Source organism: Urocampus carinirostris, chromosome 1, assembly GCF_059441175.1.
Source record: "Urocampus carinirostris isolate Australia breed hairy pipefish chromosome 1, RoL_Ucar_1.0, whole genome shotgun sequence".
Lineage (NCBI taxonomy): Eukaryota > Metazoa > Chordata > Actinopteri > Syngnathiformes > Syngnathidae > Urocampus > Urocampus carinirostris.
In genome coordinates this window covers 34,798,429-34,825,396 of record NC_142349.1, presented here as the reverse complement: position 1 = coordinate 34,825,396, position 26,968 = coordinate 34,798,429, and the positions used below count along the sequence as shown (strand labels likewise).

Here is a 26,968-nt window from a genome sequence, read left to right as displayed (position 1 = left end):
AGGGACCTGGCAGAGGAGGTGGAAAGAGCCAGCTTCAGGTAGTTTTTACCTGTTCTCTAGTCTAGATGACAGAGGTAAAGGCATTAGATTGTATCTCATCATCACACTATTTTTACTCAAGGTGCCACCATGTACAACTTTGTAATGGAGCATTATAGGAAAGTGTTCAGCCAAAACAACGTTGTACAACCATGGTAAAAATAGGGTGATGATGTGATAAAATCAAATGCCTTTTTTTGCTTCATCTTGATCCCTAGTGAGTGGAGTAGAGTTGCTGTTGAGGACTTTTGGACAGTTTTACAGGCTTGCTGTCAAGCACTTTCTGGACAAATCTTTCCATCTTACCCATGTTTTTCTTTTAGATATTCACTATGTTTTGTGTATTGTTACCTAATGCAAAATGTGTTGCACCCTGGTCATCCTGGAAGGTGGATTACCACTTGTGAGGCCCCTTCTCAAGGTTTTTCTTAATTGTCCTCATGTTGAGGTTTTTGAGTTTTTCCTTGTCAGCATGTTGGTTTAAGATCAGGGGATGATGTAATTGTAACCTGTGCCGTCCTTTGAGACATTTTTGTGACTAAGGGCTATACTGTACAAACAATATGATGTGACTCTACTTGATTACACAGTGGATTTAGGCTTATAGTTATGATTATAACTATCGTCATTGTTGTCATTACTAATGTTATTGGTCATCGGCCGCAAGAATATTGTCGACATTAAACGGGTCCTTGGTTCATAAAAGTCAAGTCAAGTCAAGTCAAATTTATTTATATAGCCCTTAATCACAAAAATGTCTCAAAGGACTGCACAGGATTACAGTTACAAAATTACACAATTACCTGATCTTAAACTAGCAAACCAGCATGCGGGCAAGGAAAAACTCAAAAACCTCAGTGTGAGGAGAAAAGAGAAACCTTGAGAAAGGACCTCACATGTGGTAATCCCCCTTCCAGGATTGCAGACCACTGATATACACAACTTTATATGAAACAATTTGACACATTGATTTTGAAAAATTGGAAGTAACGGGCCCGGAATCACAGAAGATGACAAATGTGCGATGTCAGGGAACCAGAGAGAATTAAAAAGAGAGCAAAGTCCAGGGCCATTGAAACCGTATATGTGTGTTGTGTGTATGTGTGTGTGAGGGCCGCTCATGAAGACAGATCTAGTGACCTTGCAGAGTGATAACGCATGAAGATAGAGTAGTGTTGGATATAATAACTATACGTGTGTGTGTAGTAAGTACACAAATCGAGCCAAAGACAAAAGTGCATCTTTATGGTAGAAATAGTGAGTGGAGTACAGTACACCAAAAATAATAAAAATACAAAAAAAACATGTGACACAGTCCGCCTTTTTTAATTCCTACTACTCGGAAAATATAATTATTTATTTAAAAAGGGAACACAGGTGGGCTTTGGCATTTTTAAATGTCAGCGGCGCTGCAAAGAATTTCTCAAAGCAAATCTCTCTCACCACAAAAGTGATGAAAACTTTTCTAGCCAAAAAATTGTATGCGACCTTTGATTATGTCATTCTGTGTCAACCAATTGAGTTATTGTGCAGAAGGGTACGATCACAAACTTGGTGAGGTCAAGTCAAGTCATGTTTATTTGTATAGTCCTTAATCACAAATAGTCTCAAAGGGCTGCACAAACCACAGACCACAGACTATTCCAAACTACAGACTATTATCACACCATCCCCTGATCTAAAACCTACATTTGGGCAAGGAAAAACTCAAAAACTTCAATGTGAGGAAAATGAAGAAACCTTGAGAACGGAGAACACATGAGGTAATCCCCCTTCCAGGATGACCAGACTGCAAAGGATGTTGTAATGACAAACATTACACATATATTGTCAACATGAAATAAAAGTTTTTCATATGCTATAGAATATAAGTGTGTTTTAAGCCTAGATTTAAACAGTTCCTTTGAGGTTGCAGATCGAATCTCAGAGTGCAGAGCATTCCACAGCACCGGGGCCCCAATGGAATATGCTCTCGAACCTGTGAAAAGTTCTCCAAACCTCCTATGAAGCTTTCTGGCTGCTATGTGCCGCTAAAATGTGACAGATGACAGCAGACGCAAACATGACAACAAAGTGGGATTAGCATGTTAGCTGTACTGGATTAATTCCCCTTGGCGACGTGGCGGCGTGACATGTTTGACGCTTTGAAAAAACAACAACAAAACGACAATGGCAAAAAAGGAGCTAAGGAATATTTTAAGGAAATGATTTCAAAGTCTACTTCTTCCACGTGTCATGTCAGCGCCTCTCAAGTTCTGCCGTGCTAACGCGCCAAGCGCTAGCTGCCTGTCACATTGGCAACTGTGCGCGTCAACAACATGTTGTCACGGCGACATTAAAAGGACCTTTCATGTGTAGGACCGACAACAACAATGGCGACGCTGAGATGCTCATGTTTCTCGTTTCGGACCGGCTGGCGATGTGTCTGATGCAGAGATGGAAAGGGAAAGGGACAAAAGGGAAACAGGAATACGCAAAGCCGGATAGATTGGTCTTACAGTAGAGAGACAGGAAGGCTCGGAAGATGAAAGACAGTTAGCCCAAAAGAAAGGTGCACGGATATGGTGAAAAGAAGGTGGGACTGACTAAAGCCAAATGAAGACTGACATAATGATAGACATCTAGACAAAATAAAGACAAACAGTACAAAGTATGCAGCACAAGGAGAATAACCAGGGTTGGAAGGGTTACATTGAATTGTGTGCCCCCCTTTCTGTTTGACTGACAGCATTCACCAGCCTATAACAGTCGCGCATGTAGACAGCCACGCTCACCCAATCCAGAAAGCCCTCTCTAACCTGCCTCCTTGATATCATTTGATGTCAGAACACAATGCAAGATACATTGGTATCAATGACCTTAGAAACAATTAAAATATTTTTTAAAATTTTGTTTAAAGTTAATGAACATATAACCTTGAATAATAATTAGAGGAAAACCAAGGTCAGGTAGTTGTCCTACAAAAATGTGTGGTATAGTTCATAAAGTGTAGTTTTTCACATGTCAGTCAAGGTATATTCTGTTTTAGTTCTCACTAAAAGCACATTAATAGCCCAATATTGATTTAAACACAGCTAGTGTTTACTTTCTAAATTTCCAATAAACTCTGGGATGTCCAAGTTCAAGATTGACTAGTTTGAAGTGGGGATGCCAAAAACTTTTGACTAGTGTTGTTTTTTAGTCTGATGCAAGTGTCTTGGTTGCTTATTTACAACTAGATTGAACATGAATTAAAACATTCCCACAACATAAAAACAATTAACAGCAAAATCTAAAAAGATGACAATCAATCAAATTCACTAAATGTCCCTGACCGTACCACTAGAACACAACTGTGCACATAAGCAGCCTAACAAAAGTGCAGGGTTGCGCCAATTCAACAAAAGGAGTGCTACATTGAAGGACAAATAAAATACAGACAAAAAGAAATGTAACCTGCAAGACAGTGTGACAAACTTTGCAAAATAGATACGGACATAGTAGCATGTGCACGCGCACAACATGTGTAATCCTCATCTTTCTCTGTGTCTCGAGGGTCAGGGATTGAAATCATCATCGACTCAATTTTTCATCAGAGAATTATGTACTTTTAAATATACTTTAAAAAAAATTGTAATCCTGAAAATTAATATTTTGACTAAATATATCTGTAATTTCATGACACCTTTTTTCTGTAACTGTAACAGAATATATATATTTTTTAATATCCTTATTACATAATACTGTTACATGTCAGAGACCCCTTGTTCCTTTGCCCTTCGGTTATCACTCTTTCGCAGATTTTCAATCAACGTATTGAGCATTCTGTTCTGAGCAGACAGCAGACAGCAGACAGCAAGTGCTATCATGGGGGTTGGGTTGGGAGGACTTTGTGTGTTGGGTGGCGTGACTGTTTGTGTGGTCATCTGTGATAGGATGGTGTTCGCTGTCAGTCTAACAATAGGGTGGGCGCACAAGTGGCTTCCAAAACAAACTGCTGGCGCCAAATAGCCATTAGCGACTTGTTATATTGAAAATAAATTCATCAACTAAATCAGACTCGGAGGAAAGTTAGTAGAGCCCAAATAAATGACGATCACAATCGACTGAGGCGGAGACAAGAGAGAGTAAAATGCTGAGACTGTAGGTCTGTCTTACACATATGGCTAGGTTAGCAGCTCTCTTAAACCTCCCCTGCAGAGCCTATTTTGTCTACACCAGATCCATTCCCTATGATCGAATGACCTGAAAGAAATTGTGGGAAACGGCTTCATTTAGGAAGGTTGTTTTTTAATCATTGCCGACACCTGGCTCAACTGGATGCTAGTATCCTAGCCAGCTGCTCTCTAAATCGCTTTCTCACACTGAAAGGAAACACCCTCCAATTTTGTTGTACTTTTGTGCAATGGCAATATAGACCCTTCATTCAACTGCAATTCCGTTTTTATGTGTAGATCTACAGTTGTTATTTTGTCAGTCAGATACTCTCAGTCGGTGAGGACGTCATCTTATGGTAATTTAAACCCTTGGAGGCTTTTATGAAAGTGTGACGCCACTTTGCGTATTTTCACTTTTCAAGGGCGGTTCTCGTCCCCATTAACTGCGATAATTGAGGGTTTACTCTATTTTGTTACGGCGGCACCACAGCTGGTGGTGAGCACGTCAGCGGCACAGGTCTGAGGTCATGGGATCAAATCCAGCTACCAGCCTTCCTGTGCAGAGTTTGCATGTCCTCCCCGTGTTTGCCTCTGCCTGAGGACAGCTGTGATGGGCTCTAACACCCCGGCAACCCTACTGAGCATAAGCAGTGCAGATAATGGGTGGATGTATGTATTTTGTTACATGAGAGTAACAGACAAAAGATTATAGAAGCAGACAAACATTTAGAAGGGAACTGACAGATGGACAGGTGGACAGATTAAAGGGCAGACGGTCAGAAGGTCAGACAGACCGGCGGACCGACGGGCCGACAGGCCGACAGACAGACAGACAGACAGACAGACAGACTGGCATACAGAATGTGGAAGTCAGAAAGACAGGCAGATCGAGAAAGAAGGTAGGCTGACAGACAGATTGACATCAAACCCTGCAGACAAACACGGCAAAGGTCACCTGCCACTTTCAAGGAATGAGATTTCATCCAATTTCATCACCCTCCTCATCGTCATCTTCCTCATCATCTGAGTATTTCTCCTCTGTGACACGCCCACTCATGTTACCCTTCATCTTGATCATTTTTTATCTTCATCCCCCGTTTCTTCCTACTCTCCTCACTTGCTATTACATCATTTTCATAACGCAGCGACTCACGGACGAGCGACACACGCACACACACAATCTTTAATTCACCTCTACCTTCTTTTCTCATATTCCGCCTCCTCCCCTTATTGTTCACCATCCCTCCCTTCTGTTTTGCGCACAGTCTCCGAGGGGCTTTTCATCTCCATTTTGTAAGGCTCCTCTCTCCACTTTATTGCTTCAAATAACCAACAGCAGCACACAATTTGCCAACATCATCCCAGTGCCAAAGAAAACCCAGATCTTATCACTCAACGATTACCGGCCCGTTGCACTGACTCCTATCATAATGAAGTGCTTCGAGAGACTGGTTAAAGAGCACATCACCTCCAGTCTCCCCTCTTCATTCGACCCCTTTCAGTTTGCCTACAGGACAAACCGCTCCACCAGGGATGCCATCTCCTCTGCGCTTCACCTGAGCCTGACACACCTAGAGGAGAAGAACACCCATGTGCGGATGCTGTTCCTGGACTTCAGTTCAGCATTCAACACCATCATCCCACAACATCTGGTAGACACACGATGACACACGACTGCGCCCCTAGGTCCGCCACAAACCACATCGTGAAGTATGCTGACGACACAACGGTGGTGGGCCTCATCAGGGACGACAACGACCTGGCCTACAGAGAGGAAGTGGAGCAGATGGTGGGCTGGTGCAAGGACAACAGCCTGGTCCTGAATGTTGACAAGACTAAAGAGATCATTGTCGACTTTAGGAAAAACCAGCCCAACCATGCCCCACTTTGCATCAACAACAAGGCTGTGGAGGTTGTCAGCAGTATCAAGTTCCTAGGGGTGCACATCACAAACAAACTCACCTGGTCCGTGAACACTGCATCTCTGGTTAAGAGGGCACAGCAGCGCCTGTACTTCCTGCGGAGGATGAGGAGAGCCCACCTGCCCCCACCATCCCTCATCACATTCTACAGGGGCACCATAGAGAGTATCCTGACCAGCTGTATCTCTGTGTGGTGTGGAGGCTGCAGCGCTACCGACTGGGGTAGTGTGAGGAGGGTAACGAGGACAGCGGAGAAAATAATCGGGACTACACTTCCCTCCATTCAGGACATTGGCCAGAAGCGCTGCTTATCCCATGCTAAGAACATTACCGGGGACCCCTCTCACCCCCATCATGGACTATTCACTCTGCTAGCCTCTGGGAAGAGGTACTGCAGTGTGCGGTGCAGGACCACCAGGCTCCGCAATAGTCTAGTCCCCCTGGCCATTAGACTGTTAAATGGTCAATCTAACATATAGTTAACTTAAATCTAAACGGCTGCTAATTTGACTTTCGCACTAGTGGCAGTTTTTTTATAGCTTGCCACTCCTTGCACATTTGATCTCTGCACTATTGTTACTTACAGTGTTATTACTTACAGTGTTATTGTTTACAATATAATGGTACTGTGTACCTGACTTGTTAACCTGACTGCCCATCTTGCACATCTGGTTAGCGTCTCTTCTTGCACTATCGGCACTATGGTAAATAACACAATACAGCTTTATTTATATCTGTACACTGAAGGACACTGAGGGAAACTGTGGGAGTCAGATCCATCGACATTTCGTTCTGTATACACGTGTACTAGAATGACAATAAAGTAGATCTGAATCTGAATCTGAATCTGAATCTGATAAAAGCAGTACAATATTAATAACAACATATTCAGCGCAGAGGCCTTAACAGAAACTTTGCTCCCCCATCGAGTCGGTGCACCCACATGCAATACCTTACCCTTAAGATAACGTCAAAATAGCTAATAAAGGTGACGTGTTTTGTCAAGCAAATTATAGTTATGGTGTATTGCCTATGAGTTTATGCATTTTTAATCCGGCACCCCCCCAGACATGAGTGCACTACACTTAAGGAATCCCTGATTAATGGCACAATTTTGGCAGGAATGGTACCAACAGCCATTACATCAGAAAGCTTTTATGCAAAAGGCCCAAGGGTTGAGAAAACCAATGTTTGATATTGTGCAGAAAGCAGTGCAGAAATGTCATGAGTCAATTGCAAATTACCTTTTGGAAGGCTCTCGTGCATGCCCAGGTGTGCAGGCACCACAGCACGACAAACCCCATTTTGTAGAAAATGGTGTAAAAAGATCACAACTTGGTATAAATGATAATGGTATCCAATAAAAGAGAGCACTAACGTGCCCCCTGGAGTGTGCGCACTAATGTTTGATGATATACAGCATACAGTGAGGGAAGTAAAGTCATCTTAAATGGTAAAAAATGCCATGCAAACAGTTATTGCATTTGGATTCACACTCTAAATTATGCGCCGTTGGGGGTACGGCCAGAAGAATCTGAAGACAACTCACAACTCAGCATAAATATGAGACATGCTCAAGCACATGCTTTCATTTAATTGCCTTTTTTTAACTCAACAAGAGTATGGAGGGAAAAAAACAGTAAAATTCAGCATCTGTGATTCAACATGTTAAATGGATAATGTATAATAACACAAACTATCTGACTACTGTTTGGTAATCTGTTATAAAAAAAGCATATAAACAAATGGAGAAACATCAAAATCTGCAGAAATGTTAGAAACACTCATATCCAAACAGTCATTAAATTGAGTTGTGCTGACGCATCCTCATAAATATGCGCACCAAAGTTTGATGATGTACTTGATAGAATATTAAAAAAATAGACAATTTAGGCTAAATGTTAGTATTTTTCCAACTACCATTCAATTTGATAGTAGTTGTGCCCTTGTGGGGATGTGCAAATCATATATTGGGTAACCTAGATAGATAGATAGATAGATAGATAGATAGATAGATAGATAGATAGATAGATAGATAGATAGATAGATAGATAGATAGATAGATAGATAGATAGATAGATACTTTATTCATCCCCTAAGGGAAATTCACATTTCCAGCAGCATCCCTGAGCTGAGAACAATACAAACCTACAAAACAATACAACCTAGACAAAGGAACGCTTTTTTAATCCAAATTCAGGCACACCAACAGTCAAAAATATTTAAAAAATAATTATGGGCACTACTTCCCTGTTTTTTTTAAGCGTAAATTATCATTTTGCCCTAATTGATTGTATAAAAATTTGTGTGATCCCCCTGGCTTAGGATGTAAGACGTGTTATTAATCCTGATTAATAATTTTGCTGTTGTAGGGTTTTAACTATATTTAAACCGTTTTTCATTTTTACTATATTTTCATCTCGTTTTTTCTAAACAACAAAAATACTACAAAGAATGAGCACAATTATCTGCCAGTGGAACCTAAACCTGTTTTGTGAGGTTCAATATGTTTTGAAAAGTAAAAATATATATATATAGCATAATGAAAAAATATTTTTACTTTATTTGATTTATTTTATTACTTTTTGTTGTGCAATCTCAAACCGCGTCGCAACAAAACAAGGTACTTAATGTATTTATCCGTACTCAAAAGCAGATCATTTGTATATGAAAAGAATATAGTAATCTGGTGCCACCTACTGGTATGGATCAATGTGGTAATTGCTCGACTGATCAATGGATGAAAGCGAAGATACTGACCAATGGCATGTTTTTTTGCAGAGATAAAATTTGTGAATTCCCTGTGGCACATTATACAAGGTCTCACCGTACACTAGTATGCTACGGCTAAAATGGTTGAAAAACACGGACCAAAAAGCATAAAATTTAAAAAGAACACAGTGTAATATTTGACCATTATATACTGCTGTATTGCGTAGTAGAGGTGTTTCCGACTTTTTTTCGAGCTGATAGCTATTTTCTTTTACTCATTAGCGCAAAGGGCACCCAATTTATCTTAACTTATCATGGTGTTACTATGTTGTCACTATGTTATGAGCGGGTTGATTATTGGAAGTGGAGATGGATAGACGGTGTAAACCACTAAAAGATTATTTTACAAGAAAATCACAATGATCCAGTACTGCTAAGCTACTATCCGAACAGGTCCATGGACACCTCAGGTGCCCGTGTGCGCAAAGTTGGAGACCCCCTGATGTAGTGCAGCCAAGAATGAGTGCTAAATAGCACAGAAGAAAAAAAATTACAGAGACTCGAAGTGACTGAACCACAACATTTTTGTATGTGCTCAGACAGCTAAAGCGTAAGATGTCATTCATGCCCAACCCAGGGGGAGCGCATTTGGCATTTTTTAACGCCCCCATGTGCAAAACACAAATCTAATACTATCATAGCTCAGCATAACAAAATGGCTGAGACTCTAATAATTACCGGCTCCATCAAATTGGATGGCCCCAGGGGGTGTGTAAACATGTTTAAAAAACTATCCATTTTGATAAGGGTAAAAAACAAATACAAAAAAATTGCCTTCTGTCTAACCTTACCAAACAAGGGAGTGTGTAATTCACGTTTGAGGAATCCCTGATACATAAATACTAGCATGGGAAACATCCTGACTCAGCATAAAAATTCTAAAACCCTCATTAGATAGAATACGGCTAACGCACACCGCTGGGGGGTGCGTCAGAAATGGCTGAAGTACATGGATGCAATGTACAACTCCGACGACTGTGCTCACATATGTAAAGAGGGAGAAAAGGTGGTGGCAATTAGAAGAGAGAAAATGCAGCCAAGTGGTAGTGAGGGTGGGTTCAACAGGAAAGTGAAACGTTGTTACGGTCGCTCAGTCAAATGCTAACCGCGACGTGTTGCTGTTGTCGTCGCAGCGCTCAGAGACAACCGCATTCAGCTGCACCGCTCGACGCCCACCGAGCTGTCAATCATCATCTCCGAGGTGCAGTTGTCCGACGAGGGCGAGTACACCTGCTCCATCTTCACCATGCCCGTGCGCACGGCACGTGCCACCGTCACTGTGTTAGGTAAGGCCGACCATGCACCAACACACCACCCTTTAGTTTGTTTCAAATAAACAAACTTCGGTAACAAATGTTTGTGTTTTTACCCGCTGTACCGTTTTCAGGCACACCTAAAAACCCCAAATTTCTTATACTATTTTTCCTTTTTTCTATATTTTGGTTTTTTTTTTTCATTTTCACAAAAAAGACAGTTCTTGAAAAAATTAATTAAATTGAAAAACATTATTTAAAACTGGACTTTTTTCAATATAATTGTCCCAAAAAGTTACTTTTTGTTATCACTTTACATATATGTTTTACATTTATATATATATATATATATATATATATATATATATATATATATATATATATATATATATATATATATATATATATATATATATATATATATATATATATATATATATTATACATTAAAACAAAAGAACAAACCTCTTACAAGCACTTGTAAAAGTAATTAAATAAAAGTACTTTATACTCATATATATATATACTCTGGCTCGCGATCCAAATTTGGCTCTTTTCCTGAGTACATATGGCTTGGAGATAAAATCACTCTCACTCAAATGTCAACAATAGCGCGTAGTTGAGTCGGAGCTGACGTAGCACTAGCAGAACAAATGGTTAGGTCCAGTCTGTAAATAACATATTCCCCACGACACCAACATACCCTGTCTTGGCTGTGCGTCACTAAGGAATCCCTTATATGGATGCTCATTCAACAATTTAGGATAACTGTTGAGACATTTAATGATAAAAACCCACACAAAACATCAATTTGATTGGGTGACCGCAAGGGGTGTCTGGTGCTTTGCAGACAGTCCACTTATTTCTGCCCTATGCCGTCTGCATCGAAGGTAAATACATTTCTATCCAACAGTATTTTGTGATCTTTTTACAAAATAATTCCGCTTGCACCTTGTTTTGATTAAGTTATTCATGAAAAAAATAAAGGTGAAAATAAGCCACGACGATCTTATGTAATTGCAGGAGGGAGACAAGTTTAAAGTGGTACATTTGTTGACATGGGACACCGGCTCTAGCATTATTCTTGTTTCATAATTGTTATTCAATCATTCAACGTCACACAGTTAAATAAAATGCACTGAAAAATGTGATTTTGTCTGGGGAGCAGATTTGGCGTTTTTCTGAAATTTGTCTTAAAAACATGGTATGGCTTGCTCATTAAAAGAAAAAAAAATAATATTTTGCAATTATGGTGCTCTATATTCTACACCTAGTTTGTTGATGCCCCAATTTCTGTGGCGTCTAAGTTATAATCTAGTTCTAAATTACCGTATCTACTTGCATTGAAGCCGACCCCCTGAAACTGCTTTAAAATAGCTATATAATAAAAAATAAAATGTGAACATCAACCTGTGGAAGTGGTGAACCTTTCATATTTATTGGCCTTTGCAATCTTGAGAGCTTGCAAACAAGTACTTAGCTGAGACACTGTATACATTCCTTCTATGGGCTTCAAACTCCTCGACGATTTTCCTTCTCCATTTGTGGGTACTGTCCAAGACGTTTTTCTCCAGGCATTTTATATGGGCAACTACTCTTTTTAGGCATTGCTGGCAGATTGAGCTCTGTATGTTACATCGTGCGCGAAGAAAGAATAGTTATCAATCCGAGGATGCTTTTAAAAAGGACTAATGCACTATGTTGTAACTACAGTTGAGTTACAAACTGTTACTAATGCGTTAAAGGACTCGTTGTAGAGAAAAGAGTTGTGGTCATGGAACGGGTTATTCCCAAAACTGGTTGTGACCTTGTGAAAGTCACAAGGCGCAGGCCTGCTAAATACAGCGACAGCGTTCACTGAGGTATCGATCACATAAAAAAAAAAAAAGAAAACATGCTCAATATTTAATGTTGCAGCATTTAAAGCTGTGCTGCGTGGAAAACATTGTGAACGTTTGCTTTGTAGCAACATGGAATATGAATGAGGACATTGGAAAAGTCCACCGACGGCTGCTGCTGTCCAGACAAGAACAATAAATGATTAATGAATGATTCCACCGCAGGCTAACGACAGAGCGCGCAAGCTAACTGGCTAGCGCACCTTTCACAATGACCCAGACGCTCAACGAACGCGTTGTGTCGCCACACACTCCATTTCTTCTAGTGACGTTCCCGTGAGGCTCGCTGGGTTTTGACATTTTATAAAATTTTCATGCTTCTCGAGAGTGATGAAAAATGGAAACCAAGCAAAATCCTCACGGTGCCTCTGCTGTCAATTATGCACACAGAACGAGAAAAGCGCAATTATTGGAAATGTGACCAGGAGCTCTGTTCTGAGGGTTGTGATAGGTGTGGGCTTGCATTCTACAAACCTTTAACAAGTCAAAGATAAAACACTAATAATATAAATAATGTAAGCGGCACGAAACCTTGAGGGATGGACCAAATAATCCATCTATTATCTGCACTGCTTATCCTAAGTAGGGTTGCAGGGGTAGTGGAGCCCATCCCAGCAATCTTCGCGCAGTGGGGAGGGGACACCCTAGACTGGTTACCAGCCAGTCGCAGGGCACACAGAGACAGAAAACTCACTCGCTCATTCACACCCAGGGACAATTTGGACCGTCCAATTAACCTGACATTCATGTTTTTGGAATGTGGGAGGAAACCGGAGTGCCCGAAGGAAACCCACTCGGACATGGGTGGAACATGCAAACTCCACACGGGGAGGCTACGGGACTTGGACTTGAACCCTCGACCTCTGCACCGTGGGGCTGTGCGCTAACCACCCAGCTACCGTTCCGCCTGGACCAATGATTGAATTATTGTAAAAAATAGGAAATAATGTGGCTGGCATAGCGGCGGAGTGGTTAGCGTGTCTGCGCAGTTGCGCACGCGCGCAGCTTAGAGGGAACACTGCCCACGACCGTGGTGAAGTTAAGCGGTGCAGATAATGGATCGATGGTGAAATAATGCACACTGTTCCTTTAAAAAACTACATTACTAATTTTTTGCCTATTTTACTAAATTTCATACAACTCAATTTTTCAAACAATTTACCCTTTGGATTTTCCGACATTTGCTTCAAGAAGGGAAGAAGTATGACTATTAGACACTTTTTTTAAACCACGTTCCAAAATTGCCTCCTTCCTCAGCTGAACTTTTGAGCTGTCCCGAGAGATGCCACTTTTAATTAACTTCCGTGCACAAACTGAAAAAAAAATCAACATTTAATAGTCTGAGTGGGGTTGTTTCTCTAGACTGACAACCTAACTGGCACCACTACCGAGAAAATAAAAACAACAAATGTCGTTTGTACTCAAAAGCAAAAATACTATGCGAGTGTTTCATTTGCTTCTGTCATTTGCTGTAAAATTAAGGCACATCATCCCTTTAAAGACATAAACACTTTCAAAAGCAGGAAAAAAATGCAGGAAATATGGCCACAATTAGCTGACAGCCAAAAAGAGAAGCAGACAAATCCATACTTGAAAGGTTTGCTTGCTTCTGAGCCTTTGTTTGCCTTTCTTGAGCTAGCGCAAAAATGATGAGGACACAATCCGATCCATAAAATGTCCACATACTTTATTGCTTGTGATGGAGAAGCGGAGTACGCACACACTCGGAAGCTAACCTTTACATACTGCTGCTTTGGGAACAACAGGGCACTTGCATGCCGGCAATCAGGTGTACCAATGCAAGATTGTTAAATTAAAATAAAAGGCTTTTTGGCATGTCCCATTTTTGCAGGTCCCTAAGTTACAAATCATTTGCTGATGTGTCATAATCCGTGTGAGGCCCAGTCAAGCTACCAAATAGACCCTGAATTGGACTAGAACCCAAAACTCAATAGAGCACCTATGTCAAAAGCAGTGGTGGGCCTCAAGTGATGTCCTAGGTAGAAAGTGTCCTTCACAATTATCTAAACTCAATAGTAAGAACATGTAATTTTAGAAATGTGCTCTCGCTATCGATCTATCTATCTATCTATCTATCTGTCTATCTATCTATCTATCTATCTATCTATCTATCTATCTATCTATCTATCTATCTATCTATCTATCTATCTATCTATCTATCTATCTATCTATCTATCTATCTATCTATCTATCTATCTATCTATCTATCTATCTATCTATCTATCTATCTATCTATCTATCTATCTATCTATCTATCTATCTATCTATCTATCTATCTACCTATCTACCTACCTACCTACCTACCTACCTACCTACCTACCTACCTACCTACCTACCTTGGTCATATCCCTCAAGACGGGTGACCGACAGCAAGATAAACACATACAATAACAAATAAAATAAAAGGGAAAAAAATAGCAAAAAAGCAAATTTTTGGACCATGGCCAACGCAATTGTCCAAACACCCAAACAAGTTAGGCACCTCGGCACCTAAGTTGGTCATGCTTTCGTCCCTCCAGATGAAATGGGACACCAGAAAGCGGCCATGTCACTCGGGTCAGGGTGACACAACACACTCTTTTGTTCAAAAGCAGGGCCTGACAGCTTTCACTGGTTTACCCCTGCCGCATCATACGGGTGCCCAGCCCATCCTTAAGAACGCGTCCACAATCCCACTATCCTTTCACAACACCTCTCCACTCCTTCCTATCACCAACAAGAGCTCTAGCTTCCATTTTATTTAGACCTATTTCCTCCAGTGCACTCATAACACCATCCATCCACGTCAATCGCGGCCTTCCTCTTGGTCTCCTTCCATTAACTTCTGCTCTGTAGATCCTCTTCAACATTCACTCCTCCTCCATCCTCTCCATGTGTCCAAACCAACCGAGTACTCTCTTATCAACACGCTTGCTCAGTTCCACGACTACTCCAGTTCTGTCTCTCACAATTTCATTTCTCAATCTATCCAATATTGTCACTCCTAACATACTCCTCGAACACTTCATCTCAAAAACTTGTAATTTCCTTCTCAAATCTGCGTTTAGGCTCCAAGTCTCTGCACCATACAACACAGTCGGCACAATCACACTCTCATACAGTCCCCTCTTAACATCCATACTCATACTCTTGTTGCTCATCACTCCTCAGAGCACCCAAAACCTTGCTTCCATGATTCACTCCGTGCAATACCTCACACTCCCTTCCACCGACTGCAGCCACATCACAACCGAAGTACCTGAAGCTTTCAACTTCTTCCAGGACCTATCCATGCAACCTGATTTCTAACGTCATGCCCACTCCATCACGTGAACACTTGATCATCTTACTCTTCCCAACATTGACACATAACTTACACCTATCACATACTCTTCTAAACTCTGTTACCAACCATCTCAATGTTTCCTCAGAATCAGCCACAAGCGCTGTGTCATCTGCAAACAACAACTGACTAACTTGCCACACCGTTCCACTGTTATCGATCATCTCTACACCGCTGCAAAATACTCTTGCATTCACCTCTCTCACCACGCCATCCATGTACACATGAAACAGCCATGGTGACATCACACACCCCTGTCTCACACCAGTCAGCACAGGGAACCACTCACTTGTCTCACTCCCTACTTTTACACATGCTCTGCTCTTCACATAAAAACTCTTGAACGCTTCCAACAACTTTCCACCCACTCCATACATTACCATCACTTGCCACAACGCCTCTCTATCAAATCTGTCATACGCCTTTTCCAAGTCCTTGAAAGCCAAATAAACATCCTTACCTTTTGCAAAATATTTCTCACACACCTGTCGTACTGCAAACACCTGATCCACACATCCTCTTCCTTTCCTGAAACCACTCTGCTCCTCCATCACCACCTCATTTGTTCTTTCTCTCACTATCTTTATCAAGACTCTTCCATACAGCTTACCCGGCACAGAAAACAAACTGATACCTCTCGAATTGCTACATTCATACTTATCACCATTACCCTTATACAATGGCACCACACATGCACTACACCAATCAACAGCAACCACACCACTTAAAAAGCATACATTCAACAAGCGTACTAACCAGTCAATCATAGCTGGGCCACCTTTTTTCAGGCATTCAACAGTACAACCATCCAAACCAGGTGCCTTCCCCTCTTTCATTTCTTTCTCTTGCACCTCCCATGTTTCCACAGGCTTCACATTCAAATCACCCAACACGGGCATTCTCTCCATACCATATATCTCCTCGACTCTCACTTCTCTCCCATCCTCCACATTTAGCAACTCCTCAAAATACTCTGCCCATCTCGTCCTGACTGCACTACCGCTAACCAGCAATCTACCACCCTTATCTTTCACTTTCTCTTCCTTTCCAGACTTAATGTTTCTTACTCTTTTCACTTCATTCCAGAACACTTTTCTCCTTTCCCCAAAGTTCACTCCTATCTTTCGACACCATTCGTCGTTTGCTTTCCTTTTCGCTGCTTCCACTGCCGCTTTTACCAACCTTTTCTTCACTTTATATCTTTCATACGCATCGCCACTCTTATCTTGCAGCCACTCCTCAAAGGCACGTCTCTTTTCTGTCACAGCCTCTGATACCTCATCATTCCACCATTCACTTCCTTTCCTAATACCTCAACCAACTTTTCTCATTCCCCACACTTCTTTTGCACTCCTCAACACTGCCTCTTTAAACCACTTCCATTCAATTTCCACACTCTCCATTTCTCTTCTACTAATTCGTTCATACTCTTCCCTTATCCTCTCTTTAAACTCTCTTTCCTTTTCTGCCTTATTAAACTCTGACATTTTCACCTCTTCCCTCACACTCTTCTTATAACTAGCCCTCCACAATCCATCTATTCTCAGTTTTCCTTCCACATAAAAATGATCAGACATACCACTCATTTCACCTCTGTAAACATGCACATCCAACAATTTACTTAACATCCCTTTCTTAACCACTACATAATCCATCAGTGGTTTGTACACCATCTTGCCACTATCCACTCTGACAAAGGTATACTTATTCACACCCCTCTTTTTAATCAATGTTTTTCCAATCACCAACTCATTTTCCACACATAACTCAATCAATTTCTTCCCACTCTCATTTCCTCCTGGTACTCCATATCTACCAATCACATTTTCAACCGTTTTATCACCCACTCTAGCATTCAGGTCACCTAGTATTACCACTTCCCACCCTTCTTTCGCACTTGCCACACATTCGGACAAGTCCTTCCAGAACTCCTTTCTCTCCTCAGCGCTTCTTTCTTAACCTGGTCCATATGCACTTATAAACATCCATACTTCTACACCCCACTTCAACCTCACCCACATCAATCTGGAAGATATCTCTTTCCACTCCACCAGTTTTTCCTTTGCTTTCTCACTCACAATCACAGCCACTCCTTTTCTAGCATGTCCACCCGTAACTCCAGACCTTCTACCATACATACCTCCAAGCTGTAATTCACCGTTTCATTTCATCTTTGTTTCACTCAAGGCTAACACATCAACCTTCCTTTTAGTCATCATCCTTCTGATCTCCTCTTTCTTCCACTCAGTCGCTTTACTTCCACATCCTCTCACATTTAGTGACCCTATAACTAGGGTTTGTGAGACCTATCGGTCTCCCGCCCCCCTTTCTTTGCCTTGCTGTCTCTTAGGGAGTAGAGTTAGAGAGGAGAGGATCCCCAGTCCCCTCGCTCCCTCCACTTCAGTCGCCTCTTAGGACACGCAGCGGACCACGGTGGGAGAATTCTCTTACCTCTCACGAGGAGAGGGCCCCTCACCACAGCTCTCGCTAATCAGTAATAAAAAAGTACCTCTCAGCTTCCAAAAGCTTGTTGATCTAAAAGAAAGTGGTCTTTTTGTGTCCGTTGAAAATGAAACATTACTGAAAAAGGCATTAAAAATATTGGTCTATCTGATCACATTGTAATATACTCTATTTCTTCGGTTTTCACTAAGTTCCTTAATTTATAAAACATAACATTCCATCAGTCTGGCTCTTGCCTTGCAGTCATATATTTGATTTGGCCCTCTGTCCATTTGTTATTAGCACCACTGCAATTGAAGAAGATTTTTGATTCCAATAGAAGAATGTGAAGGGAACCCTACAGAAAAATAAGGAAGAACTGAACGAGGCTTTTGTGAAGGCTTGGAAAAGCATTTTTGGGAAAGCCCTGTCAAGTCAAAAATCGCGGGATTGATTAAATTCCTTGCAAGTAATGGTTATGACAGTGAAAAGTCAATACTTGAGGTGCTCTGTACTGCAGAAGAAAGCATTTTTTTTTTGAATAGCTGTCCACTGTAGGTCCTGAATCTCAATTGCAGCACTTATAGCTTGCTTTTTTTTCCTCGATTGTGTTTGACCATTGTTGGTGTTGTTTGTGGCCTCTAGGCGTCCCAGATAAGCCTCACATCTCCGGCTTAGAGAGCCCTGTACAGGAGGGCAGCACCATCACCCTGACCTGCACCAGCACGGGCAGCAAACCCCCTGCCAGGCTGCGATGGTTCCGCGGGGATGTGGAACTCGAAGGTGAGAATTGTTTGTGAAGTGTGAAGTTGTGACTGTGTGTGTTGTGCGCCCACATCTTGCTATATCTCTACCAAGATGCATATGTCTTGGTGCAAGCTTGTGTATGTTTTCAACAATATGGTTTACACCTCAATTATCAGTTTTTTTTAATAAAACTTTTCACAAGATCAATGTAAAAAAATATATTTTCCTCCTGGTTAACTGCTTGAATATCTTAAAGCGGGTATGTCAACCATGCGAACCCGGCTTGTTGGATGATTTAACTCGGCCTGAGTATGTCAAAAAACAGGACAAGTCTCTATGTAATTTCCATCAAAAGTTATGATTTTTTAAATAAACCTAAACAAAATGCTCTATCCAGCCGCAAGAAGGCAGAAATGTTACACTCTCAGCTTAAGTAGGCCTAGTCTAGTAGTTTGATCTCAAGTCTAATCATAATGCAGACGCATGGCTATAACTTTTACTTTGTGTTTATTTTTGATAAATTTCAAACCAGTAGAGGAATTAAGGTAATATATATATGTTTTTTGTAGCCCCCACTTGAGTTCGTATGGTGTGGTGTGTTGGTTTTTATGTAAAATTTGATTCGTGTAACTGTTAAAATAAAGCAGTAAACTATTCAAAGTCAAACATGAAAAAACCTTGTTTATCTATTGTTTTTGAAAAAATGTGTTATGCTTTGAAAAAAATCCCTTGTCAGCCATTATTATAATATATACAATAGGCGTCTAAAGTAGGCCGAATCATAAAGCATAGTACAGAAATACTATGGTAAGCTAAAATATTAAACTGAGATTTGTTTAATGTTCCGGCCTGCCTGAGAACTCAAACTGAGTTTGACATTCCCGTTTTGAAGGGACACTGTGCAATATTTGACCACAAGAAGTCACTGTGTTGTGTAAAATGGGACCTAGCAACTAGCGCTTGCGGCTCTTTGGCACTACCTAATGGCTACCTGGCTCTTTATCAAAAATATTCGATAATGGATAATATATATATATATATATATATATATATATATATATATATATATATATATATATATATATATATATAGCAGGGGTCCCCTAAGGCTGAGGCGCTTGTGAACCTGTTCTCAAAATAGCTCATCTGTGCTGTGTCAATGTGTCAATGTGTCAATGTGATCTTCTATTGAAATTAGTTATTAGTGGTTAACTGAGTCTTTTCAAACATCCTTCCAATGAATGACCTGGTAATAAAATAACAACAAGATAGTAATATCAGAAGTTGTGTCTTTTTTTTATTTTTATTTTTTTTTAGAAATGCGTATTAAACTGGGTGCCTTTTGCGCTTATTAGTAACAATACAGCTTGAAAAGGGTTAGGGACCCTTTGATAAAGAGTATGTGTTGCCTTTATTATAAAGCGTATATACAACTTTTATTTTATTTTTAGATTTTTGCAGCTCTAAACATATGTTGTTGGATTTTTTTTGGGGGGGGGTGCAATATGGCACTATCAACATTTTGGGTTTTAACTTCTGTAGTAGTGCAACCGAAAACGAGTACTGTAATACAAGGCAAAAACAATAGTACAAACTATGGAGAGTCAAAGTGACCAAACTGCATCATTTCACTTCAGCCTTTTTTGAATTTTTCGGGTACCTGAAGAAGCAACATAGCGGATAACTATATTAGCTCCCTTGAGGGGAACTAATTAATCAAGGATGTTTTTTCCCTCCTAGAAGGTGCTAAATAATACACATTGTCCCTTTAAGTCATAGTATTATACTTAGGCTAGTACTCACTCTTTTAAAGAGTATTTTAATTTGTCAAATAGTCTACTGATTAATGAACAAACCAGCTAACTGGAATCTATTACATTATTTTGTATCAACAGTTTAAGAACAACAACAATTTAGAGTTGATGTTAGAAATCCTTCAAAAATGTGTTTCCTATGGTAAAAGCAAATGGTATTGGAGAATATTAACTATTGACATTATTATTTTCTTTTCTTTCAAATTATATTGATAACTAAGTCATTACTTACATAGATTTTAGACACTTTTGTAAATAGTAAGTGATTAATATAGTGGCATTTCTACTTACAAATTTAATTCGTTCTGGGAAGAGCTTCGTAACCTTAAAACTTCATAAATAGAGACACATTTTGTATGTGAATGCGTTCCAAGCCTCACAAAAATATGTTATTTTTTTAATAAATCATAATAGAGCATCAAAACATGAAACAAATACATGTTTAAATTAGATCACCGCACAATAAACATACAACGAGAGGCACATAGTATAAAAAACAAAGAATAAAGAAAATAACAAAAATATTAATTTACCTTTTTGCCATTCAAAAACGTATCCAATGACATCTGCTTTTGCCGGCTTTTGCCAAACCATCAGAAATACACGAAGCAGACGTAGCGATATCCCGACTTGTCAACACTTTTTCCAGGTGATTCCTTTCCACAAATTCCGGCACGTCATGTAATTTTGCTAAAATGTCTTTAAATTTGACTGATTGAATGATGCTGCTTCTTGCCATGAACTCTCATCTTACTTGTCTATCAACTCTCAACTGTAACGGTGACACGAAGAGCATACTGGGAGCACGCATGGGCACTGGGTTGCTCGGCAAATTTGAAGCGATGTCCAGTTTGTTTACATTTGCTAAACTCTTGGAAAGGCAAATTGCGGCGCGCACTGTACTCTATTTTTGACTATGTAAGTAGAGACAATATTTTCCTGTTCAGTCACTTCGAAACCCGACACTTTAGTATGTAGAGTCATTCATAAGTAGAGGTACCACTGTAGTACTATTTATTTTTCTAGCATTCCAAGACACATGATAAGGATTTGGTTGTTTTGTGTGTCTGTTGCTTTACTTAGTTGATAGTTGTTTTCCTTTTACAGCTTTTAGATCAATGGTTAGTCAATAGTCTTTTTTTTCTGTAGACGGTACTGAAAGAAACCTATTCGGGAAGAGGATCTTGCTGGGATAAGCGTCCCAAATCTGGCAGCAAAAAGCCGCTCGGATATGAAGATGTCGAAATGAATGGTCGAGTGGCAAGGTTGAAAGCCTCGCTCTCCAGGGTTTGGTACTGATAAACAGCGGGAAATTGGAGGCCATGTCATGAAAATACACATTTACCGGCTTTTTTACGTTATATTCCGACAAAATTGCAACCTCGTGGCTTTTGACCTGCTGTGCTTCATGTCAGCTCAAGGGCTCTCGACATGAGCCGCTGTAGTGCGATCATATTTATTATTTATTCTGAAGAGAAGGTTTATTTTGCCCAGGGTTGTTCGAGACTGCTGTTTTCAGTCCTGTACCTATATTCTGAAGTAGTCAATGATACTGATACCAGATACAGCCATACTTAAAGTTTCCTGCTTTCCCCAAAATCCTAATATTTTAGGTTGAAATTCTAACATGTTGCCCTACAACCCTAAAACTGCATAAACCGTTTTGAATATTGTACGTATAATAAAGATTGGTATCGATACTGATGCCACTATCTGCATTAGAATTCACAATTTTCCTAATGTTATTCTATAATTGTATTCTATAGCAGGGGTGTCAAACATGCGGCCCGCCAAGGGTTTTGATCCTGGCCGCGAGACAATGCTGAAAGAAGCGCAAAAGAGCTGCAGTTTTAAATATGTCCACTGGATGACACTAAAGCCAGATGCCACTCACAATAAATTGCACCTGTATTCCATTCTCTCTTTCTCCCTCTATCTCTTTATCTCATTCTCTCTTTATCTCTTTATCTCTTTATCTATCTCTCTCCCACATTAAATTGGTCACAACATTTCTATAGGAAAACGCAATTTTCAACCTTTAGTCAAATGTATTAATTGTATACAGGAAAAAAAATAAAAGGCCTGAGAAAGAAAAAAACTCAAGAAAAAAAAAATAAAATGGAAAAAATATTATTTGTTTTAAAAGATAAAAATACAACTAAATGGATTTTGGGTGGAGAGGGTGAAGGACACTTCTTTAAAAATGAACAAGAACAAGCAGGAAAGATCAACTCACTATAGTCAGTCACTAGTTACTCTTTGTCATTGACTGTTGGCTGGTTGATGTTTGTTAGTGGGTCAGTTAATGTTTTTTGCAGAATGCTGTTGAATTAGTTTCTTCATTGAATTGTAGTTCAAATCCATCATTGCAAAACTATAGCTCCAGAAATTTGTACTGTGTTTGGTTTGGGTTACGGTTGCTGCTAAAGTCCAGATTTTATAGGAAGTGCAGTCTGTTGCACTCCTGAGTATGGAACCCCATCCCAGTCTGTGGTCTGTGCAGCCCTTTAAGACTTCTTGTGAGAAAGGGCGATGTAAATAAACATGACTTGACTTGACTTTTGGTAGAGGTAGGCCAAAGCGTGGCACCATTGCCACCAAATGTTGAAAGTCTTTGGAGAAACGTGACCATGACGTCACATACGTACATACGAGTGAGTTAGTGCGCCTTTAGACTTATAGTGTCATCTCTGCCTGTCCTGTATTCATGACTACTTGATAGGGAATCATTTTCGCATTCAAGCATATTCAAAGTGTTTTCATAATAGCATTTGTTGTGCATTTGCAGTGGCAGGTATTTGTTGCTTCCTGATGCTTTGTCAATGTTTGGCATAAACATGGTTCGCAATGCATCAAAAGAAGAATGCCATTGACACACAAAGTGGAAGGCAAGGAGAAGTGGCTGAGCTGAAGACACATGATCTATTCTTTCTCTTAGCGCCAGAACCAAGTCGATTTGGCTCGCAGATAATCTAGCAAAAGAGAGATGGAAGATTCCTTGCTTCCTTTTTGACAAATTGGATTTGGACAATTTTTGTCCGACCTAAATTTGTGAAAGTTTTCTCTCCTTAATCATGTCAGATTCGACAATTAGTCTTTTGCGGGTATGCAAAATGTACTGAAATATTTACAATCAATATTAAGAGTTAACCTGTTTACTAATAAAGTTTGCTGTTCCCCAGTTTGCCATTTTGAAAGTCTGTAGCATGCTACTATGGGTTGGTCAGAGTTGGTCAGTTCTTCAATGATTAGTTTACTTCTAATGAATCAGTTGGTTAGTTCATCAGTGTGGTACAAATAATGGTCATCTTGTAATCCATCTTTTCATTGTTTCGCATCATGCAAATTTTTCTGTATTCTGATTGGCTAAACAGTCCTGAAGATAGTCTTTATTGGTCATTGATAAACACGTGTTTACAGTAAACAGTACTTTGATTTGTTAAAAAAATAATTGGGCCTGTAAAAAGCATTTGTTCTTTGACTTCATTGCATTATTATTGTAAATAATTCTACTTCACGGATTTTGCATATCAGGAGTTCATTTTGAAACTTAACCCCTGTAATAAACAAGGTACTATATTTGGCTACCTGTTTATTTATTTATTATTTGAGGCCACAAATAATGCCACAGAATATTGCAAACTATAGACTATTATTACACCATCTAAAACCTACACGAGGGCAAGGAAAAACTCAATAGCCTCAACGTGAGGAAAATTAAGAAACCTTGAGAAGGGACAAGAGGCAATCCCCCTTCCAGGATGATCATGCTGCAACAGATGTTGTAATAACAAATAATACACCGATATTTTCAACGTGAAATAGAGGTCAGTAATAAGCTAAATAATAGAATTGTGTTTCAAGCCTAGATTTAAACAGTTCTACTGAGGTTGCAGATTGAATCTCATGGGGCAGAGCATTCCACAACACCGGGTCCAAATGGAGAATGGTTTTAGACCCGTGGTTCCAACACTGGTTGGATGAAATGATCCCTTTATAAGAAAATAGACAATGAAAGATAACTTGTGTAGTTACTACAAAATGTGGGTTTGCTTTTGTTATCTTTTTTCCTCACGTATTGCCAAGGTATCGGATTTAAGACTTTCTTATACAAAAGAATTAAAAACATCAATCAGCTTTTCTGTTTTTCGAGTTTCCCATCACGATCCTCTCGTAAGTGCACGTATGTGCATTTGTGTTATGCTGTCGACGGGAAGACTCAACAGCCAGCGTGTTTATGTGTATTTATAGGCATGAGGTTCTGTGTACACGTCAACTTGGAAAAGGAAGGTGACAGCAAAGATGTGACGAAGATCGTGTGCCAGTTTGCGCTTTATGGATGAATGAGTGTGGCGAGTGAGCGTCTTTCCAAGAGAGAATGACAACACGTGCGTGTTTGCATGTGTGATGTCAGCGAGTGACAGCCTGTGTGTTAGTGCCTAAAGTGAGGCAGTGTGAGCGTGTACCCCACCAAAAGTGTGAATTTTCAGAGAGAAGAGTGACGTCGTCAGAAGAATCCGTGGGGATGGAGAGATCGGCTTCTCAAGAAGAAGTGAGCGGAGAGCGCAACAGGAGGGGAGTTAGCTAGAAGCTGTGAGGCTGACAAAATGGGGAGAGGAATCAGGATGGCGGTGTGACTGTGTAAAAAACATACGGTGGTACCGCTTCATACGAGCCTAATTCATTCCAGGATTGTACCCGTAGCTCAAATTGCTCACGTAACAAGCAAATGTTCGCAGTTAGAAATCATGAAAAGGTACTGTAATTGTAAAGAATAGCGAGAGAATTCGCATACCTGCCAACTCGTATGTATTCCCCGTTTTTGATCATTCAAAATTTTGTATGCCATGTAACATTTTTTATACGGGGAAAAAAACAAAAGACCAATCTTGTGTTGCCCATTTCGACTCTAATCCGAATGTTAGACGATGAGAATAACATTGTAGATTGCTAATATTGTTGCGGTTTTCTACAAAGTTTCGAAACAAAATATTTATTCACCAGTGATTAAGGATCTGATATCAGTTTATTTGAGGGCAAAGTGGGGCAAAGTGTAAAAAAAAACAACGGTGACCAGATGATGAAGGTGCTGTATCTGAGCCAGATCCTGATACTTCTCTTACTGGTCATGTAGGGGAACAAACCCCAACCCAAAAAGCCAACCTGGAGAGGGATCGGTGCTGCCAGGCTGTACTTGCACAAGACACAGCACAGGAAGTGGTGCCCTGACCACCCAGGTGGTTGAGGGATCCGTGAACTGTGATTCAATATAGTCTGTCTTGCAGTTAGTTGGTGTCGCGTTGTGTTTGTAAGGTTTACCATCATTTGATCAGGAGGGTTTGCAATTATTAATAGGGAAGCAATTGACGCTGGTTGACGGGCATGAGGTCAAGAGACTGTTGATGATAACGAAGCACTTAATATGCACTAAAAATTAAATTTACTATAACTTTAATTGAATATAAACACACATTTTTACAGCCTAGTTTTTTTGTTATATTTTTTTGCTTGTAGTAGTCTGCATACGAAAACTAGACAGGCTGATGTTGGCAGTGAGCAGTCATGAGCAGTGAGCAGTCTCAAGTGGCCTCTAATGGTCGCCTCTGGGACTGTTCCTTACCTTGATTTTCCTACATATAGTGAGCAAGATTTTTTTTCAGATATAACGTATATCAAAGTTCTTGTGCTTAGAGGTGCTCCTATAAATTGGTACCACTGTATCTGAAAAAAAGAGTGACGTGGTAATTGAGAAGAATGAAAGGCCAGTAGCTGTGAGGAGTGTATTAGTTGTACGGTGTGAGAGCTCCATGGATCATTTAGTGACATCCTTCCACTACCCAATAGAGCATAATAGGGATTAATGGCTACACTTGAGGCTCAAACGGGAGAATTATCGCCCCCAGGTTGTCATCGTGTGGACAAGGCCAAGTGGGACATGTGGAACTCTTGAAGGGTGGCTAATGTCGCACGTTAAACCTGAGTGAGGCTTGTGATCACAATACAGCATGTTTTTTTAAATAGGCCTGTGAGATATCCAGTTGAGAGAAAAGCAACTCATTTAAAAAGCTACGCGACTGGCCAAGTCATGGCTACGACTGAGCAAGCATTAAAAATGTAGCTGATATGGTTAGTCATGATCACTAAGGAACAAAAGTAGATATCATCCTGTCTAAAATGCTTTGCAGTAGGAAAACCCCGAAGCAAAATATGTTACATATTGTTTTAAATGTAAACTGTAATCTCTCAATTTCTGTGGTTATTGGGGACCAGACACCAAAATCAGTAAAAGATTGAATAGGAAACTGTTTTTGAGGGTGTCACAAGCACTACAGATGCAAACAAAAACAGCAAAAGAATAAGAAACTAACACTCTCAAATGTGTGTCGAAGTTGAATGTGCTTGCTGGGCACGCTTTGTATGAGATTTGATATCCGTAATGGCTCGGATTTTTAAGCTGCTGATGCACTTGCATTTTCAGCTGCCCATATTTCTATGGCGCAAAGCCAATTTGCGCGTCAATTTTTATTTAATGATAAGTTTTCAATCCGCGATGCACTGGGGATGCAGGAAGCACAAAGTTGCGAGGGATTACAGTATCTAGC

At 40.1% G+C, this 26,968-nt stretch overlaps 1 protein-coding gene across 3 annotated transcripts in view; it reads left to right on the top strand.

The window, feature by feature from the left end:
- Positions 1-26,968, top strand: part of cadm3 (cell adhesion molecule 3) — a 171,632-nt gene that overhangs the window by 104,786 nt on the left and 39,878 nt on the right. For all 3 annotated transcript variants that reach the window (XM_088336610.1, XM_088336601.1, XM_088336594.1), the window contains exons 4-5: positions 10,003-10,155; positions 18,451-18,588. In XM_088336610.1, the coding sequence (XP_088192736.1) occupies positions 10,003-10,155; positions 18,451-18,588 (291 nt within the window). The remainder of the gene's footprint in view (positions 1-10,002; positions 10,156-18,450; positions 18,589-26,968) is intronic.